General features: G+C 35.2%; 1 protein-coding gene across 1 annotated transcript in view; it reads right to left on the reverse strand.

Annotated features, from left to right (window-relative positions):
• CDH9 (cadherin 9) overlaps nucleotides 1-17549 on the reverse strand; it is a 157640-nt gene that overhangs the window by 58630 nt on the left and 81461 nt on the right. The window contains exon 2 of the mRNA XM_021000528.2: nucleotides 2621-2915. Coding sequence (XP_020856187.1) covers nucleotides 2621-2915 — 295 coding nt within the window. The remainder of the gene's footprint in view (nucleotides 1-2620; nucleotides 2916-17549) is intronic.

Consider the following 17549-nt stretch of genomic DNA (forward strand, 5'->3'; position numbering starts at 1 on the left):
CTAGGTAAATACATTTGGATTATAAACTGATCAAAGCAATACAAATCATCACAAAAGCAAGTCAAAGGCAAGACATAAAATACAAATATGAGTCCAATGAGAAAACAAGATGATTGTATAAGTGATATACATCAATTTCACTCTTGGCTAAAACTAGGCAATGCAAAAGACTTCAGTCATTTGCTCACTGGACACCAGATCTAACAATATTTCTGAGGTGTCACTCAACATTAATAGAAACATCCTATGTTTTACAAAGCATTTTCCTCAAAACAATCCTGCGAAGTGGTATTACAATTCTTACTATTACTCTTCATTTTACAGAGGAGAAAACAGGCTCAGGTTGTTTAGTTGCCTACTGCTCCTCAGCTAGTAAATGTGAGTGTCAGGATTCAAATCTAGGCCCTTGAACTGTATACAGGCTCAACATCCTTGCTATATTATTATTGTTGTTGTTGTTGTTGTTTTTAATGAGGCCTGTAATTTCATTGATATAAGGACCTCACAATCAGGAAAATATCTTTGTTAGATTATGTTGGCCCCTGGTTTGCAAATTAATGTCTTAGAAGTATTTCCTACAGTACTGAGAAACAATCTGCCAGTACAGGCATGTGATTGCTCATTTAGTGTTCTCACAGTAATGAATTTCAAGTTCTCCATCAGACCTCACAAATGAAGCTATACAAGTCATTATTTTCATGAAAATCAATTGCTAATTATACATGACTATCTCTTTGACATAGAAGGGGATTTTGGAAATGTGGGATCATTTTCACAGGTGGATATTGTTGCCTTCACAGGGATAACAGCTTACACAAGCAAACTTATGGACCATAGCAACACCTCTTTGAAAAACTTAAGCTCTACCTTGCCCCAGTATCTTTGTAGCTCTATGGGATATGCTATGAGAAGCCCTTAAACAAAAACAAGAGCAAGTGTTTCATAACTAAAAAGACCAGTCTTCATAAAATGTCCTTGACAAATGCCCATGGAATCATTATTCAAGAGTCTCTATTCTGGCTATTTGAAATGTTATGTGCCTTTGGTTAATATGAACATTTTAAAATATCCTGTGATTAGACTTTAGAAAATTAGGATCGTAGATGTAGTGTCAGGATGAACTCATGTTTAATATCTATCCCTGACACATAACAGTTGTGTCAACCCAGGCAGGTGGCTCACAAAAAAAGGGAATTCCATAGCATTTCACTGGAAACATATTTTTACCAAAGGGTAAAGCAATTTCTTTTCCTTTCTTTTTTCAGGAAAAAAAGAATATAGCCTCAAGCAGTAGGTTCACTACTTTTAAGAAATCTTTTAACTTCAACCATCTCTCAATCTCCAAGTGAATTATAATTACTATTTCAATTCCTGATGCTACTCAGAATCAGTGAAGCAACCACTGAAGCAACTTAAAAGGGATAGCTTCTTGACAATTATAGCATCTAGGGCCCTTTTGAAATTGTTCAGGTGTGCCACACAGGTTTTATCTGTCAATTTAAAATGCTGTGCAACAATTAATTAAAACTATTGTCCTTGAGTACTTCTGTGATGTTGGAGAATTTCACCATGATACTACACATAAAGCATATGTTCATTTTTTCTTTTATTTTAAAATGAGATCTGTGCTTCCATCTCTGCTCTTTAGCGTATCCTGACTTTAGAATCTTGCAGTTTAATTTCCACCACAGAGCTACAGGGAAAAGAGTTTACTTTACACGGTTATTGTGAAAATTAAAGGAGAAACATATATATATATATATATATATATATATTATATATACATATATATATATACATATATATATACATATATATATATATATATATATATATATATATATATATATATATATATATATACACACACATACATATTAAAATGTACAAAGTACCATGCAAACATAATGGGCTATAATAGAAAAAGATGCAAAATTATTTTTCCTCAAATTTCTAGAATTTTATGTTTTTTAATCCATTTCATCTAGATTTTATTTCCATATGTACTAAAGCAATATGAAAACTATGACAGGCAAGAACCTAGTTTTTGGTGTCTCTGCATTTATATACATGCAAAATATGATGACAACTCTCTCTAAGTGTTTTATATATATATATATATGTATATATATATATATATATATATTGCTTACTACTTGTTAGACACTATGTTAAGCATTTTACAATTATTATTTCATTTGATCCTCATAATAATCCTGGTCTTGGAGATAGATGAGGAAAATGAGGCAGGTAGCAGTTAAGTGACTTGCCCAGGATCACACATCTAGTGAGTGTTTAAGGCAGGTCATTCAGACTCCAGGGCCAGAGCTCTATATGCTATGCCACTATGTTTCTTCTTCACTGAGATTGCCAGATTTAATCACAGTACTCATTCCCTCATCCTGTTTATTTATTTGAACAGACATTGTAAGTGTCAGTTGCTTTGCTGGGGAAAAAGTTAAAGCAAACAAAATTTAAGGTAGGTTGAATGTAAACAAATAAGAAATCAAATAGCTACCAAATCATGTTGCATCTCTATCTTATTATAAACAATGATCACACATGCTATCAATTATAATTGTCCAAGCCAAAGAATATTATGAGAATATTTTATACCTACCAACCCCAGACATTTCTGGAACAGTGGCAATATATAAGTTCTTTGTAAATTTTGGTTCATTGTCATTGATATCATGGATTTTAATGATGAATTCAGATTCAGGCTCCACTTGTCTTCCAGTCTTCCTGTCTATAGCCTTGGCACGTAGAACATACAAGGATTTTTCTTCTCTGTCTAATTTCTTTGCCGCATGAATATCGCCTGTATTTTCATCTATAATGAACAGACTGCCAGCCCCATCTCCTGTTAATATGTATTTTAAATTTCCATCTCCTTTATCTTGGTCAGTGTGTAGCTTCAGGGAAGTAGAAAAAGAAAAAAAAATCCATAAATATATCTATTGTCATTACAGACCAAATCATTCAGCACATAAGAATAAGTCTGTTCAAATCTTAACTATAATTGGGGTCAGCAATGGTTATCTTCTTCCTGTTTTATGGTTTGGAAAATTACAAATTTCAGACTCTGTAACATTCAAAAATCACTAAACAAATGGATAAAGCCATGAGTGTATATACATGATAAGAAAGTATCATTAAAATAAAATGACAGTAAACATGAGATATCATTCAAGTCAATTCAAAATTCCCAAGAACTCTTTTCAATAAAGATTAGAAAGGTCTGCTGCTCTGTAGCTTTACAAATGGACAGACAGAAAACATTTTGCTTCTCTGTGTAAAATAGTCCTTGTACTTTGAAAGACAACTACATAAAACTTTAACAACTTTCTTCAATAAAGTTTTGATGTAGCCATCAAAGCAGTTATAACTTCTGCTTTTAATTATACTTTACCGATGCCATTACTTGTCCTTGTATAAAATAACACATTCAACATGATTTTAATTTTTTTCTGACATTATTTGGTTGTTTCTAGACTGGTATATATGTTTCAGTATACATATTATCTTTTACTACTCACCAAGTTAAAAATAATTGACATATGCTAAGTTTCCATGGGTTAATAACTTGCTATAGTGATAACAAAAACAACAAAAATAATCTATTCAATTCAATGTGTTGGTTTAATAGATCATTGTAATTTGGAGTAGGAATAATAAAGTTTACAAGAATCTATATCTACTCTGAATAGATACATTGCCTTTCTCAGGGTTACCAGGAATCTCCTAGAGTCTTCCTAGAGAAGGGATTCTTAACCATTTTTGTGTGTATGTTATAGATCCCTCTGGCAATATGGTCAATTTCATTTTTTTGATTTTTTTTCAATATGGTCAATTTTAAGGATCTCCTATTAGAAAGATGTATTTTTTAAGTGAAGAGAGTAAAATATATATTCACAAATAAATAATTCTGAAATGTATTTACAAAAATACACATATTTTTTTAAAAGCCTAAATCTAAATCTAAAACTAGCAAATATCACAATGAATATTAGTAGAATTTTTCAAAAAGTTTTCATTGGAAAATGAGACTCTGTGTCTAGCATTAATAATTAAATAATGATACTAATAAAATTTTGAGTTAAACTGGTAAATGAGAAACATTTTTTTCCCTTGATCCTGAACAGAGAGATCCTGGTATTCCATTAAGCATCCAGAAAGAGTAATATAAATATAAATCAATCTAGAAGAATTGGAGAAATTTGCATCTAACAATGCCATTGTGAATTGACAATAATAAGAAGACTCCATTTTAAGATGTATTAATGTGAAGGAGGTAGCTTTGTTAATTTAATTTATTAAATATTCACTATTAGCTTATCTAGGTTCAAAGGAATAGGGAAAAAAGAACTTGTGATATGGGCAGTGGGTGTTGCGGTTAGGTAGGTAAGACAGAACCACAGGTATAACAAAATTTAGAATTTAAGTGTAGAAGAGAAAAACAACAGTTGCTACCACCTGCAAGTGGCAAAAATGGTTTCATGGAGGAGGGAATGTTTGAGCCTGAAATCATGCATAAGATAAAGAATATGAACAAAAGTTTAGAATTTGAAGTACAATCAGTTTGGTCATCTTTATAAGTTGTACACTTTGGCAGAGAGAAAAATTACATCAGTAAAATATATTTTTGAGTAAGATCTTAGAGGGCCTCAAATTCTACATTCAGGAATTTAGTTAAGTTTATCTAAGTGGCAGATAGAGGTGGTAAAGCCACCCAGCCACACAGGGGTAGGTTCAAACATTGCGATAAGGTTTTCTTATAATCCCCATAACTAAATAAAGTTTTCTTACAATACACAAATTTAAAGAAACCCATAATTGAATAGAAAGGTAACAGAGCTAGATCCAGAATTGAGCCACAAGATGGATTCAGTGTGGTTCACTCAATTGCTTCTACAGCTTGATGTTCTAATCACCTCGATTACCCTCAATTGATATTCTCAGAAGCTCAAAGCTTTGTTTCCTTAGTCATTTCATCTTTCACTCACCACAGTAGAGAATTTCTCTCTCTCTCTCTCTCTCTCTCTCTCTCTCTCTCTCTCTCTCTCTCTCTCTCTCTCTCTCTCTCTCTCTCTTTCTCTGTCTCTCTCCATGTATGTGTGTGTGTGTGTGCGTGTGTGTGTACAGACATATACATATTTATGTGTATGTATATATATATATATACACACATATACATATTTATGTGTATGTATATATATATATATATACACACACACCACACACACACACACACACACACACACACGCATATCTTTCTCTTCCTTCTCAAGTGAAAGTGTGAATGTGTGAATCCAGGAGATCTGAAGTTCTATCATAGGCGCTACCATTGACTAAAATGGTATCAGAGTTCACTGACACTGGTAGCAGTAGCCTCAGGAGTCAGGAAACAACCCCACAGCAACCTTAGAGTGGATGAGTAGAGCACCAATACCGGGAGGCCAGCAGCTTGCTACACCTAAGGTAAACTTTATAATGAATCCACAAAGAGAGAACGGGACTTCCTGTTACCCCAGGAATTATAAGATGAGATTTTGGCCATATTTATTCTCTATATGTATTTCTCACTACTAATGTATTTTGAAGTTTGAGCACATTTTCCTCAAATATATTATATTTGCAGAAGGAAAGAATGCCCACTTTTTTTTAAATTACTATTCTTGCTATAATATCTCAGTAAAAAAAAACAACTTTTCTTAAAGCTTATTGAAGCTACTGGTGGATAATAAATGGTTAGCATATCAGGAGGGCTCATGAGTGACAGTTCTAGAATTATGAGAAAACTGGGTGGCATAGAGTATGGAGGATGTTCCCAAAATCTGGAAGACAAGTTCAAATTCATACTAGTTCTGTACCCCTGGTCAAGTCACTTAACCTCTGCCTGCTTCAGGTTAATCATCTGTAAAACAGGGATAAGAACCCTACCTCCCATGGTTCTTGTGAGGATAAACAATATATTTGTAAAGTACTTTAAAAATTTTTAAATTGGGGGGCAGGTAGGTGGCACAGTGGATAGAGTACCAGCCTGAAGTCAGGAGGACCTGAGTTCAAATCCGGCCTCAGACCAAACACTTGCCACTTACTAGCTGTGTGACCTTGGGCAAGTCACTTAACCACAATTGCCTAAAAAGGGGAAAAAATACAATTTTTTTTAAATCGGTACATAAAAGACAGAAAATAACAACAACAACAACAACAACAACATCCAATCTTCAGGGTTACCTGATAGAATCCTGAAGAAAATAAGTAGCAATTGACTTTATGGGAACCCCAGTCTATGAGTACAAATACAAGTACAAGTTTATGGAGTGAGCCTAATGAGAATGCTTGATATACAAACCAAAAGGAGGAAGCATAGTGGAGAATATTTGGGTGAAGATCAACAAAGAGATGAACAGAAGAAATAATTTTATTGCAGTGTATTGAAGAATATACTCTGGACAGAATGAGGAATTAACCAAATCATCTGGGAACCAACACAGAAACCATGTGGAATACTGGATAGAGTACTAGTTTCAGAGTTAGGACAGCCTAGGTTCAAGTCTCCCTTTCAAGAATTTTAGCTTTGTGATCCTTAACCACAGACAAATTTTAATGATTGTTAAGTTCAAAAGTGGTTACTGATCTACATTGAGGGGAGAGAATATCTTAACTGGGGATTTCTTACATTTATGAAAGGATGGCCTAGACCAGACCCTGACTATTGGACTAAAAAGGTGGAGTTAAATAAGGATTATATATAGGAGTTAGTTTTTGAGACAATGATAATAGACAAAGCAGAGGAGGAAGAATTATATAACTAATCTTAATTTACTTCTGTTTCCTCTGCCCAGAAGTGTGATTCCTAGATTGAAAATGAAATGAACAAAATAGTTAATAGGGAGTTTAAATCCAAGATATATAAGGGAATAGAGTAAAACGGCATGTCAAAAAAGAGTGACAGTAACTAAGGTTAGAAGAACTGCATCCCTACTGGATTAACTGCATCCCCCCCTTGAAGAACTGCCTGTTGATTACAGTCTACATATTTTTGAAAGATGATAAGAAACAGAAGAAGGGACAAAGTAATAGCACAAAAGTTATCCTGCTTTGGATTTCTTTTTTTCTTGGTTCATTTGATGTGGAGAATAAAAATTTGAAGTTATAGTTTATTGAACTTTGCTCTCTGGAGGCAACGGGTGAATGTGTGAAAGGAGTCTATAAAATGTTATTAAAAGGATGATTATAAACAAGTAGAAAAGGACTCAGTGATTGGAAAGATGTATCAGACTTTTCAAGAATATGTCATGTCAGACATAATGTCCTTATTTTATATATTATTGCTAACTTGTAAGTATAAAGTCTAGACATCATGTATGAAACTAAAGGAAAAGCTGTAAAACCTCCAGGGGTTTCCTTGAGTACAGATGGGAGAAATACGTAGTAGATAAAATTGTTTTAGAAGGAATCTGAAATAGATGGATGATTGGAAACAAAGGAGAGTAATTAGTAATTCAGTGCTTTCTTGAAGAAGTACTTTAGTGGAGAGCTCCACAGATCTCTTCATGGCTCCTTATTGTTTACTATTTTAAGTTTATCATTTGGATGAAGGCACAGATGCGTTCTTAAAAATACAGAAGATATTCTAAAACCGTGATAGCTAAAACATTACATTACTGAGTCATGAAGTACATAATGTTATTTCTTCTTCTTCTTCTTCCTTCTTCTTCTTCTTCTTCTTCTTCTTCTTCTCTCTCTCTCTCTATATATATATACACACATATATACATACATATAGATAGATTTTTTTTGAATGTATTTTGCATTTTATTTTCCACTGTTACACGTAAAAAACAACTTTTAACATTTGTATTTAAAATCTTGATTTCCAAATTCTCTCTCTTCCTCCTTCCTCAACTCCTGCCTCATTGAAAAGGCAAGCAATTTGATATAGGTTATACATGTGTAGCCATGCAAAACATTTCCATATTAATCATGTTGTGAAAAAAAAAAACACCCCCCCAAAAAAACCCCCAAGAACAATATATTTTTTTAATTTTTTATTTTTTACATATGTTTTTAAAACTTTGGGTTACAAATTTTTTCCCTTCCTTCCTCACCACCCACCCTTATTGAAAAGGCAAACATCTCGATTCAGGCTATAGATGTGTAGTATTGCGAAACACTTCCATAGTAGTCCTTTTGTGAAAAGCTGAGTATATTTCCCTTCAGCCTATCCTACCCCCCATTTATTCTATTCTCTTTTGAACCTGTCCCTCCTCAGAAGTGTTTGCTTTTGATTATCCCATCCCCCAATCTGCCCTCCCCTCTATCAACCCCCTGTTCTTTTTCCCCCTTCCCCCCTTATTTTCCTGTAGGGTAAGATAGATTTCCATACCCCATTGTGTATGTTATTCCCTCCTTAACCCAAATCCTATAAGAATAAGATTCACTCATTCCCTCTCACCTTCCCCTATTTCCCCTCCACTGTAAAAGCCTTTTCTTGTCTGTTTCATGTGAGATAATTTACCCCATTCTACTTCTCCCTTTCTCCTTCTCCCAGTATAATCTTCTCTCACCCTTTAATTTTATTTTCCAGATATCACCACTTCATCTTTAACTCACCCTGTCCCCTTTACCTGTCTACATATACATACATATAATTTTTTCCCTCCCACTATCCTAATACTGATAAAGGACTCATGAGTTACAAATTTCATCTTTCCCTGCAGGAATGTAAACAGTTCAACCTTAATAAGTCTCTTATGATTTCTCTTTCCTGTTTACTCTTCCATGTTTCACTTGAGTCTTGTATTTGAAAGTCAAATTTTCTATTCAGCTCTGGTCTTTTCCTCAGGAATGCTTGAAAGTCCCCTATTTCATTGAATGACCATTTTTTACCCTGAAGGATTATACTCAGTTTTGCTGGGTAGGTGATTCTTGGTTGTAATCCTATCTCCTTTGCCCTCTGGAATATCATACTCCATGCCCTCTGGACCCTTAATGTAGAAGCTGCTAAATCTTGTGTTATCCTGATTGTGTTTCCACAATACTTGAATTGTTTCTTTCTGGCTGCCTGCAATATTTTCTCCTTGACCTGGGAATTCTGGGATTTGGCTACAATATTCCTAGGAGTTTTCCTTTGGAGATCTCTTTCAGGAGGTGATTGGTAGATTCTTTCAATTTCTATTTTGCCCTCTGGTTCTAAATATCAGGGCAGTTTTCCTTGATAATTTCTTGAAAGATGATGTCTAGGCTCTTTTTTTGATCATGGCTTTCAGATAGTCCAATAATTTTTAAGTTCTCTCTCCTGGATCTATTTTCCAGGTCAGTTGTTTTTCCAATGAGATATTTCACATTCTCTTCTATTTTTTCATTCTTTTGGATTAGTGTTACAGTGCCTTTATTTCTCAAATTGTCACTAGCTTCCAATTTCTCCATTCTAATTTTTAAGGAAGTATTTTCTTCAGTAAGCTTTTGGACTTCCTTTTCCATTTGGCCAATTTTGCTTTTTAGGGCATTCTTCTCCTCATTGGCTTTTTGGATCTCTTTTGCCATTTGGGTTAGACTATTTTTTAAGGTCTTATTTTCTTCAGTATTTTTTTTTTAGTCTCCTTTAGCGTCACTCTCAGTTTTTCCTGTGCTTCTCTTATTTGCTTCTCAAAATCTTTTTTGAGATCTTCCATGGCCTGGGACCAATTCATATTTTTCTTGGAGGCTTTGGATGTAGAAACTTTGGCTTCGTTGTCTTCTTCTGGTTGTATGTTTTGATCTTCTTTGTCACCCAAGTAAGATAATATAGTCTGACTCTTTTTGTGTTACTTGCTAAAGATCCCAGTCAATTACTTGAGTTATGAACTGTTTGTTAAGGTAGGAGTCTTTTTCCAGTGTACAGAATGTACTGTCCCAAGTCTCAGGGGTTTTGTGCAGCTGTTTTAGAGATACTTCTTGGGACCTGTAAATTTTCATTTCTTCCAAGGTGCTATGATCAAGGGCGAGGTGTTTACTCCTCTCCTGGCCTGTGCTCTGATCTATGAGTGACCACAATCAGTCTTTTCTGTCTTGGAACTGTGAGGATTTGCTTTCCACAGCCACTACAAGCTCCATCATGGCAGCACTCCTCCTAGCCCCGGGACTGCCACCCAGACGTGTGACCCAGATCCAAGCACAGGTAAAGCAAGAGAATCCTGCAGCAGCAGAGAGAACCCTGCAATTCCCCTCTGAACAGCCACTCAATTCCCCCTCAGTCTGTGAGCATGAAGCTCAGGAAGCAGCTGCCACAAGGGGAATGGTGCTGAGACCTAGCTTCTCTCTCACTGCAGAAACAGACTTTTCCCACTGACCTTCTAAGTTGTCTTTGGCGTTCATGGGTCGAGATGTCTGGAAACCGCCATAGCTGCCAATGATTCAGTCCTCTGAGGCCTGCTCCAGGTTCTCTGCAGCCTGTGTGCCACCAAACTGTGCTTCTCTGCCAGCCTGGCAAGATAGACCTTTCTGATCAACTATTCAGGCTGTCTTTGCCTGGAAATTTGTTTCATTCTGTCTTTTTGTGGGTTCTGCTGCTTTAGAATTTGTTTAGAGCTTTTTTTAATAGACATTTGAAGGGGTTTGGGGGAGAGCTCAAGCAAGTCATTGCTTTTACTCAGCCATCTTGGCTCTGCCCCTGAAGAAAAATATTTTAAAAATTAAAAAAAGTATATTTCAATCTGTAGTGAGACACTATCAGTTCTTTCTATGAGGATGGATAGTATTTTTCATCATTAGTCCTTCAGGGTTGTCTTGGATCATTGTATTGCTGAGAATACCTAAGTTTTTCACAGCTGATCATCTTACAATATTCCTGTTACTTTGTACACAGTACATTTCACATTGTTATCATCTCATGTAAGTCTTTCCAGGTTTTTCTGAGAGCATCCTGCTCATTATTTTTTATAGCACAACAGTATTTTATGATAATCACAGGGAGCAATTTGTTCAGCCATTCCCCCACTGATGAGCATAACCTCAATTTCCAATTCTTTATCCCCAGAAAAGAGCTGCTATGAATTATTTTGTACACATAGGTTCTTTTCCTTTTTTTTTTTTTTTAATCTTTATTGGGCAGCAGACCTAGTAGTGATATTGCTAGGTCAAAGGATATGCATGATTTTATAGCCTGTTGGGAATAGATCCAAATTGTCCAAGAGAATAGTTGAATCAGCTCACAACTCCACCACAAGTGCATTACTATGTCATTTTTTTCACATCCCCTTCACCATTTGTCATTTTCCTTTTCTGTTCTATTATGCAAAATGATAGATAAGAGGCTGTACCTAGAATTGCTTTAATTTGCTTTTCTCCAATCAATAGTGATATTTTTTCATATAGCTATAGATACTTTTGATTACTTCATCTGAAAACTGATCATATTTTTTGATCATTTATCAGTTGGGGAATCATATTTTCATAAATTTGCCTTAGTTGTCTGTATGTTTGAGAAATGAGGTCTTTATCAGAGAAACATGCTTCAATTTTTTCACAGTTAATATTTCTAACTCTATTTCCATCCTATTCTCCCCGTTTATTCAAATCTCATTCTCCTTTCACCCTATCCCTCCTCAAAAGTGTTTTATTTCTGACTACCTCCTCCTATAATCTGTTCTCCCATCTATCACCCTGCCCTTTTTTTAAACCCTTCCCCTCCTACTTTGCTGTAGGGTAAGATATATTTCTATACCCAACTGAGAGTGTATGTTATTCTGTCTTTGAGAAAATTCTGATGAGAATAAGGTTCACTCCTCCCCTCTCACCTTCCCCCATTTTCCCCCCATTGTAATAGCTCTTTTTTGTCTCTTTTATATGAAATAATTTAGCCCTTTCTACCTCTACCTTTTTCTTTCTCCCGGTACATTCCTCCCTCACCCCTTAATTTTATTTTTTAGATATCATCCCTTCATATTCGGCTCACATCTGTGCTCTCTGTCTATATTTGCTCCTTCTCACTGCCATAATACTAAGAAAGGTCTTATGAGTTATACATATCATCTTCCATGGAGGAATGTGAAGAGTTTAAAATTATTAAGTCCTTTATGATTTCCCTTTCCTGTTTACCTTTCTTTTCTTCTCTTAAATCTTGCATTAGAAAGTCAAATTTTCTATTTAGTTCTGATCTTTCCATCAAGAATGCTTGAAAGCTCTCTATTTCACTGAATGACCATTTTATTTTCTCTGAAGGATTATACTCAGTTTTGCTGGGTAGATGATTCTTGGTTTTAATCCTAACTCCTTTGTCCTCCAGAAAATCATATTCCAACCCCTCATATCCTTTAATGTAGAAGCTACTGAATCTTGTGTTATCCTAATTGTGGCTCCAAAATACTTGAATAGCTTCTTTTTGGCTGCTTGCAATACTTTCTCCTTGACTTGGTAACTATGGAATTTGGCTATTAAAATCCTCAGAGTTTTGATTTTGGGATTTCTTTCAGGAGGTGATCAGCAGATTCTTTCAATTTCTATTTTGCCCTCTGGTTGTAGAACATCAGGGCAGTTTTCCTTGATAATTTCTTGAATGATGACATCTAGGCTCTTTTTCGGATCATGGCTTTCAGGTAGTCCAATACTTTTAAAAATATGTCTCCTGGATCTATTTTTCAGGTCAGTTGTTTTTGCAATGAGATATTTCACATTGTCTTCCATATTTTTCATACTTTTCATTTTGTTTTATTCTTTCCTGATTTCTTATAAAGTCATTAGCTTCTATTTGCTCCATTCAAATTTTTAAGGCATTATTGTCTTCAGTTAGCTTTTGGACCTCCTTTTCCATTTGTCCAGTTCTGCTTTTTAAGGCATTTTTTTCCTCATTGCCTTTTTATGCCTCTTTTATCATTTGTCATAGTCTGTTTTTAAGGCATTATTTTCTTTTTTTGTCTCCTTTATGAAGCTGTTGACTCATTTTTCATGATTTTCTTGAATTACTTTCATTTATCTTCCCAATTTTTCCTTTACCTCTATTGCTTGATTTTCAAAATGTTTTTGAGCTTTTCCAGTTCCTGAGACAATTCATATTTTTTTTTCTTAGAGACTTTGGATATAGGAGTATTAACTTTTTTTAAATCTTTTTCTGAGTATATTTTCTGATTTTCCTTGTCACTGTAGTAACTTTGTATGATCAGAATTTTTTTTCTCTTGTTTGATCATTTTTTCCAGTCTTTTTCTTGACTTTAACTTTTTTTTTTTTAAGTAGGGCTTTGCTTGCAGGGTGGAGGGTGCACTGTCCCCAGCTTCAGGAGTTTGTACAGGTATTTTCAGAGATACTTCTATGGACCTATAAGTTTTCAGTTCTTCCAAGATGGTATAATCTAAGGAGACATGCACTTATTAATTTCCTGGCCATGCTCTGGTTTATAAGAGACTATAAAAACTCCTTTCTTCCCTGGAACTGTGACAAGGGTCTCTGCTTCACTGCAGCTACAGGCTCTGGTATGCTAATGCTCCTTCTTGCCCTAGGACTACCACATGGTATTTTAACCCAGATCAGAGTAAGGGCAATGTAACAGAGTACTGCCTTAGTGCTAGCAAAGAGACCTCTGCAATCTCCTTCTGACCAATTTTTTTTTTAACCTCTTTATGGTCTATGGACTGAAAGCTCCAGAAACAGCCACTGCTGCTGCTGATTCAGTAGTTCCCAAGGCCTGCTCCTGGTTTGCTGGGTCTGGGTCTGTGCTGGCTTGGCCAGCACTGGGCTATGCTCCACTCTCATCCAGTTTGCAACAAACACTGCTGACTTTCTAAGTTATCTTTGGCTAGAAAATCACTTCACCCTGTCCTTTTGTGGCTTCTGCTTTCCCAGGAATTGTGTAATAACATTATTTAAAGGTACTTGGCTGGGGGGGTTGTGGTTTGGGTAAGAGCTCAGGTGAGTTGCTGCATTTTCTCTGCCATCTTGGCTCTACCTCCCATATTCTTTAATAGTATAGTCTAATTTCATCTAAAAGATATACTTCAGTAGCAAAAAATGTACATCTTTTTGCTGAAAGGGAAATAAGAATTTTAGTCAACTCAAGCTTAATGAGTTGATAAGATGATATGATAGCAAAGAAATATAATGTAATTATAAGCAGCTTTAAGAGAAACACTGTCCAGGAATTGGGAGGGTGTAAAAAACCATATCTTAAGAAAGTCATTGAAAAACTAGGGATAATCTGGTAGGCAAAATCTTGAAGATACTCAATTATGTGTCATCTGAGAGCTATTGGAAAAAAATTTGGAAGCCTTTGGAAGAAAGACCATTTCACCAAAATGATACAAGTATTTATTAGTGACTTTGACTTTCAGTATTGGTAAAATATTGAATGGACATGAATGAACATCTGGAAAAGGAGGAAATTATCACAAAGAGTTCCCATTGCTTCATCAAGAACAAATAGTTCCAGACTAATTGTAACTAAAGGTAACTAAAATGGAAATCCTTCTCAATATACTTTACTTATATTTTAGAAAATATTTGATAAATATCCTTGCTATTTTTGTAGGAAAAGATTTAGAGATGTTGATTAGCTGATACTCCATTAGACTGATTCAGAACTTGTAGAATAACCAGAGGAGAAGAGTAGTTGTCTTTTATTTCATGTAAAACTGGCAAGCTGTTGCCAGTGTGGTAACCTACAGATGTGTGTTTAGCCCTATGATGTTTAATTTTTTTAGTGAGTTATATGAAGTTATCAATAACATCAAGGGCATGTTTATCCAATTTACTCAAAGCTGGGAGGGTCATCAGCACACATGATGACTAATAATAATGATAAAGGCAAGGAGCATTTATGTAGTGCCTTAATGTTTTCAAAGTGCTTTTCATATATTATATCATTTGCTTCCATATCCACAAGTGTCTGCAGAACCTAAAACCAATTTTAAGATGAAATTTAATATGTATAAAATTAATATGTCATATTTTACTCCAAAAAATAAACTTTACAAGTACAGTATAGGGAAGACTTGCTTAAAGAGAAGGCTTTTAAAAAATTTCTCCTGAAAACAATACCCATTATATTTCATACAGTAAAACAGCTACTGCAAGTAGAATGAGGACTATCGAGAGGCAACATTTCTAGGAATAGGAAATATAACAATACAAACTAAAATTATACAGTACTTTATATTTTGCAAATCACTTTATAAACATCTTATCATTTTATCTTCAAAACAATCCTGGCAGATAGGTGCTATATATTATGCCAATTTTACAGATGAGAACACTGAGCAGATGGTGGTTAAATGGCTTGCCCAGGGTCACAATCCTTGTAAGTGTCTGAGGCTAGATTTGAACTCAGATCTTCCAGACTCCAGAATCAGTGCTCTATACATGCCCTACCTAAAAGCCTTCATACTCTTGCTATATTCTGCCTTCATCAGACTATGTCTGTTATTCGCTTTTTAGGTATATCATGTTTTAGGAAGAAAAGACATTGGCAATCTTAAGAGCATTCAAAGAAAGGCAACCAGGGTGATGATGGATCTTGTGTCCTTGCCACAGGAGTAACAGATGAAGAAGCTGGAGGTGTTTACAGTGTATTAAAATGGGAAAAAAATAGGAGGGACAAAATAGCTAATCTTCGATTATTTGAAAGCTACAGTGAGGAAGATTCATTTTGTTCTAGCAGGTTTCAGAGGTTCCGTCATAGGAGCCATGAATGGAATATGCAAAGCGGTAAATATAAGTATAATGTTAAGAAGGAAAATCTGGAAATTATCGCTGTTCCTAAGTGAAATGGGCTGCCTCAGGAAGCAGTGGGTCACCTCTTCAAAAGTCATCAAGCAAAGTCAGAACGACTACTTTTCAGTTGTTGAGTGGATTTCTTTTCAGGTATGGATTATGATAGATAGTCACTGAAATCCCTTCCAATTCAACTTCCTGCAATTCAAAGAACTGTCAAATGGGACACTAATTTAATTACTTATTTCACTTGGGTGAGGATAATATTAAGAGCAAAATATAGAAGTAGAAAAGAGACAAATATTGACTTGATCTAAGGAAACACTTCCTAATAATTGTTATTGAATCATTTTTCAGTTATGTGTAGCTCTTCATGATCCCATTTGCGGTTTTCTTGCCAACAATACTAGAGTGCTTTGCTGTTTCCTTCTTCAGCTCTTTTTTCTGATGAGGAACTGAGGCAAACAGAGTTAAATGACTTGACCAGGGTCACACAGATAGTAAGTGTCTGAGGCCTGAATTGAACTCATGAAGATAAGTCTTTCTGACTCCAGGCTTGCCTCTCTATCCACTGCATCACTTACCTGTCCTTCTAAGAATTAGAGCTAATCAAAAGTGAAATTTGATGCTTGAGGAAGAAGTGTATTCTCCCTAACTGGAGATTTTAAAGTGAAGGCTGAATGACCACTTGTCAGGTATGTTGTAGAGGGATATTCTGTTTTGGAACAAGTTAGATTAGGTGGCCTCTGAGTTCCCTTCCAATATAGAATCTTTGATTTTCTGAACTTACCTCAAACACTGAATTTCTTAAACAGAAGCAGAAAAGTACTTAACCCCAGAATCCCATCAGGTTTTTTAGTGTGTGTGTGTGTGTGTGTGTGTGTGTGTGTGTGTGTGTGTGTGTGTGTCTGCACAAAAATGCCTGCACAATTACCAGCAGCTTCTTTCATAGGACAGCCTATTAATCCTTTGCTCTAGTGGCACAGTGAGATTTAATAGTATGAAAAGACGTATCATCAAGGAGTCCCTAGGTCAAGAAGCCACAGCTATTATGGATCTCCTGTCAGCAGCATATCTAATGCCATCCCACTGGGTATTTGTGGAGATGTTCTGTCTCAAAAACAACAGGTGGTTAGCCTATTATTTCATCAATCATAAATACTGTACAGTGTAAGTAGGACAAGTAACAAGCTTGATTCATAGCCCTTGACAATAAGATTGACTATATGTAACAGCTTCCTATTTTATGTATCCTTTTTATGATGCCATTGTTTCTTTACTAAAATCATTTTGGTTGTTTTTGCTTTATCTAAATATTCTGAGAATGTGCAATGAAAGGAATTAATTTCTGATCATAAAATTACTAAAGTCAACTCATTCATTCATTTATACATTTGACAAACAATAGTAGGGAGCCTACTGTTTCCTAGGCACAGTGCTAGGTACTATGGAGGATACAAGGATAAATAAGATGTTTTCTTGGCTGTCAAGGAAATGACAGTCTAGTGTAAGGCCAAATGTGCTAAATGCAACGAGAGAAATATTAAGGAGAAATGATGTCTTGGCAGTAGGTATAAAGAAGATGATAAATGGAGTACATGACATTTGAATTGCCCTTTGAACTATGGGCAATATTTGGCAGGCAGAGATGAGATATGGCCTTATAAGTTTAGGCAAAAGTATGAGTGAAGTTACAGAGACAAGATTGGAAGAATGCTTCTGTGGTAGTATAATAAGGAGGTGGTGACGTTAAACATTACAAATAACAATTTTAAAATAGCTTATTTAAAAAGATAGATTTTAACCAATCCACATCAACTTCTCTGCTTCTCAATGTACTTCCTCTGTTCCAGGTGCTGTG

Source organism: Phascolarctos cinereus, unplaced genomic scaffold (assembly GCF_003287225.1).
Source record: "Phascolarctos cinereus isolate Bilbo 61053 unplaced genomic scaffold, phaCin_HiC Scaffold_4;HRSCAF=312, whole genome shotgun sequence".
In the NCBI taxonomy this organism is placed as follows: domain Eukaryota; kingdom Metazoa; phylum Chordata; class Mammalia; order Diprotodontia; family Phascolarctidae; genus Phascolarctos; species Phascolarctos cinereus.